This window comes from Limulus polyphemus, unplaced genomic scaffold (genome assembly GCF_000517525.1).
Source record: "Limulus polyphemus unplaced genomic scaffold, Limulus_polyphemus-2.1.2 Scaffold865, whole genome shotgun sequence".
NCBI classification, from domain to species: domain Eukaryota; kingdom Metazoa; phylum Arthropoda; class Merostomata; order Xiphosura; family Limulidae; genus Limulus; species Limulus polyphemus.
The window spans coordinates 42,751-47,278 of NW_013666475.1; the positions used below are offsets into that span (position 1 = coordinate 42,751).

The window sequence follows — 4,528 nt, forward strand, 5'->3', positions numbered from 1 at the left end:
CCCATAATTTTTAATATAAAGGAATGAATGTTTTCTGATTTTAGTCCTAAATGTACCTGCTTTCAATTTCCAAATGGCTTCAGTATAGACTTTAGTTTTAGTTTGAAGGCAATAGGAGCACAGACTCTCGTGTATAGCCTGTTTTTTTTGTTTGGGGAATTTTTAAATTTATATTTCCACATTTTGTTTGTAGTTATTGTGTATTGTGTGTGTGTGTGTGTGTTTGTTTCTATAGGTTGTAATATGCATATTTGTTTTGTATTTGTAGTGTACATATGTAAAACTGTCAAAACATAAACTGATAAAAAAAAATTCAGTCTTGGTAAATTTGCTGTACTTCCATCCTTGTAAATTTCCTTTTAATTTTTTACTTCTAAGAAAAATTTTTATCCCTAAAGAACCTTATTATTAATACGTATATAAAATATTATATATCTGAATATTTTATGATGAATTACTACCAGCTCAGCTCTTGTTTTACCATAGTATTAGGTCATGGATAGTAGGAGGTATGCCTATCAATATACCTTGAATTTAACATCAGAGCTCGCATTATATATATAAAGTTTGTGTACTTTCTTTTACAATTAACATAATTAATACACGGTGAAATTAGAAATTATTCAGAATATTTCAAATACATAAACTGTGTAGCAGAAACTTCCCAGTGAAATAAAACTAAGTAGGAAGGTCACGAATGGTACCAACTGTATAAAAGTTGAAAAAAAAAGATCTTTAGTTTCAGATGTTTTCCAGACTATAGGTAAAAATATATATAGAAAATTACAGTGATAAAGTTTTGAAATCAAGAACTCTGTGATGTTTCGTTACGTAGCAACTAAAAATTGTATTGGGTAAAAGTCACTTTTATAACTCAAAATTAATTGTTTTGTTAGCCAATTATGCCACCCCACATTAAGTAATAAATATTAGCTAGTTACAGATTATAAGAATTTTTTTAACATAATTTTTTAATGAATGCCTACTGTTATTTCAGAGTTTCTAATTGTTTTTGTTTGTAGCTGTTATTTTTCTTATGCCTGGTGAAATTATAGTAACTATTTAATGTGTAATATTGAACAGCTTCATTTATAGTATTATTAATAAGTAAGATTATATGGAAGCAAGTGCAAAAAACTTCAATGTCAAATGATAGTTAACTACAGTTACTGGCTGTTATATATTATTTTTAGATATACATTTATTTTGGAAGTGTTATTTGTTATAGGTAGAAAACAAATTAAAGAACTAATTTAAAGCAAAACAAGCAGAGAAAAGCATTATTTGGTAGCTAATGTTGAATATATAAATAGTTAATTTACAGATTTTCCTTGCTAAGTCAGAACTAGAATGTACAGACACATTTATCCAGGGTTTCCATTATCTTTAAGACTTGGTGAGTGATACTATTGAAGAAGGTGGTTAACCCTGTTAATAAGAGGTAACTCTGGCCAAAGACCCAATATTGTGCTTTTAGGCATGATCCGTATAGAGGGTTTGGGGGCATAGTTCGCAAAAAATGTTTTAAATCAAGACTATCAGAAACAACATTTCATGCAATTTTTGTTTTGTTTTCAAACAACAATATGAACAAAATTGACAGAATGAAAAATTAATATGTCGTTTGCACCTTTTGTATAAATACCTTGACTTTGTTCCCTATATTACTGTCATGATGCTATTGAACACATGCATCGTTATTAACCCACTCATCATGGCCATCGGTTTCTGTGCATGACACAAGGTTTTAGTGAGTTTCCTTCAAAATTTAATTAAACTACTTTCTTTTCATGATATACCAATAAATATAGCATAAAATGTAGCTAATAAGTTGTATTTTAATGGTGTATAAATTTTAAGTTCTTACTTTTATAAGACAATATAAAAAAAATCTAGAATTTCCCCTAGTGTGAGAATTATGACATTTGCTCTCTAGGCATACTCTTTTCTCTATTTTATTTACCACCCCACCAAGAAGTAAAAAATTTAATGTAAATTATTTATTATAATATCGTAATCACTCAGGCAATGCATAATTTTTATAGCCCTCAATCTTATTGGTTACAAAGCCATGAAATATACAACCAGACCCCTCCTGTCATGCCTACTTGTCACAACCTCTCTTTCAAAAACTGTCAAAAGTTCTCTCTCTGGCATTCAATACTATAGTATTTATAATTAATAGAAAGCCAAGGTTTTCATCTCTCAAATTATGTATTATATTACATTGTTTTCTGTACAGGGAATTGAATATTTTCCTTTCAGTTCAAACTTTATTCCCATGGGAAATGCATTGATGAGCTTATTTGAATTCCTAATGGTTCTTGTCACATAGTTAGAAAGCCAGAAAATTTGTGATAGTTATGAGACATTATCTGGTTTTTGTGCATTGTTATTCTGTGTTAGTTGATGCATTATTTAATTAAATAAAATAAATATTTAGTGCAGTCTACCATTAGTTTAAAAAAGAGTTAAGTGTCATCAACAGTTGACAGCAAAAAAAAAAACACAAAAGACCCAGGTAAGTACTTTTTTCTTGTTTTTCATGTGTATTCTTTATTTATTATAATAAAAAGTATTTATGTTAGTTAAGGTTAGATTAGGTGAAATAAGTAGTAATATCATAAAAAAATTTCATGAGGTACAGTCGTGAGGATCTCTTGAGCTGCATGTTTGCTAAGTGATTTACAACTCATAATAATATAAATAGTAATTAGACAGGGTTAAAAGGGCAATAAAACAATAAAATCTTAAGTATAAATAGATGTATACTGTAATGAGTTTAATGCAATTTAGGATAAACAAATGTAGTTTCATATTACAAATTGAAGTCATTCTACAAAGAAAAAAGGGGTAATTTCAATTTTTAAAATTTTTTTTTGGTTACAAGGTCAATCAACTTGACCAACCTTGTATAAAGTTAGGGTAGAGAAAATAACAGATAAAAATATAGTTTATTGTAAAATATGCTTGAAATTTATTTGGGAGGTTTTTAGAGATTATACAAATAAAATTTGAGGTTTTTGAGATGAAGTAAAGTATTATTAATTTTAACATGAAAATCACTTTGCACTCAGACTAGTATCTAGAAATACTATCTGTATTCACAGACAAAACTTTAGTAAAAATACTTCATTAAAAAATTGATTTTTTTGTGTACAAAAGGTTTTTAATGTTTTCTAAAACTCTGTAAAATGTTATGAAGATACACCATGTGTATTAAAATTTATAGTATGGAAACTATAACAAGTACAAAAGTGGTTACGATGTTGGTCAATTTGACCAACTTCGTTTTGAGAGAGTTAAAAGTTGGGGGAGGCAAGTGTAAGAAAGTGATTGAACAAGATGAGAAAAATGTTTTCCAAAAAATATATTCAAAGTGGTATGACATGTACCCTCCTTGTCTATGCTACTGAAGTAAACAAAACTAGTCAGCAAATTTGAAAATGTCTTTTCTTTGTGAGCATTGCAATTTATTAACTTAATCAGTAAGAGTAGAATCATATTTCATTACGTGTACAAGCATACCAGTGACTGTCCAACAGAAAAATATGGTGTTATTATGTACATTATAATTTCCTCACTTCTCACTCATTGAAAGCATTTAATATGAATTTAAAATTATTTAAAAAAACTTTTTTAAAGCAAAGTGAGGCTCACATAGGTTGCAGTTGAAATTATTCTGATGGCTGAGTTACTCCAGGCTAAAAATTATAAAGAAAAACTAGTAGAAAAGGTATATACAAAACCAAGGTATTCAGGTAGATGAAATTGAATGAACTGAAGTAAGCAAATGATTTAACTAACACCAGGCATCTAATGAAAACTACAGGCCTACAGAATGGAGACACTAATAAATGTTATATTACAGGCCTACCAAATAAGGATACTAATAAAGATTGTATTACAGGCCTACAGAATGGAGACACTAATAGATCCAAACATGGCCATCAAACCTGTTCAGATTCCTCATCACAAAGGAAGAAAAAGAATGCATCTAGGTGAAGCTCGTTGTTTATTTTTATAATAACTTTAATATACTTAACTGTAAAAGTTTGAGAATGTAAGAATTAAAACAGTTAAAAAGAATAAATATTGTTATAAACATTTATAAGCTTTCAGAAAAACAGTAACTGTTGTTGAAAAGTTACACATGTTAAGAATTGTAGTAGTATTTTTTTACAAATTGTTTGGTTACTGTATTGCATTGACATGTTAAATGTTTGGTTATGTAAACATTAATTATTCAGAATGCAGTCCATAATAATTAGTTTATAATATTCCAAAGTTTTAAATTTAAAACTGACTGTCAAATCATGTAAGTAGACTGTTTCTAATAGTAATGTAATGTTCATAGTTACACTTCTTTAATTTTTGTGATCCTGCAGCTGAAAATGAAAATCATTTGGGAGAATTCCTGGAAAAATACTTTAGTCCATTTGTGGTTATATTTAATGTGTATTATTAATATTTGGTTTAAAACACATATATATATATATATATATATATATATATATATATATATATA

The 4,528-nt window shown here is 28.0% G+C and overlaps 1 protein-coding gene across 1 annotated transcript in view; it reads left to right on the plus strand.

Annotated features, from left to right (window-relative positions):
- LOC106460933 (phospholipase DDHD2-like) overlaps nucleotides 1-4,528 on the plus strand; it is a 55,518-nt gene that overhangs the window by 39,407 nt on the left and 11,583 nt on the right. The window contains exon 14 of the mRNA XM_013920690.2: nucleotides 3,911-4,001. Within this exon, the coding sequence (XP_013776144.1) occupies nucleotides 3,911-4,001 (91 nt within the window). The remainder of the gene's footprint in view (nucleotides 1-3,910; nucleotides 4,002-4,528) is intronic.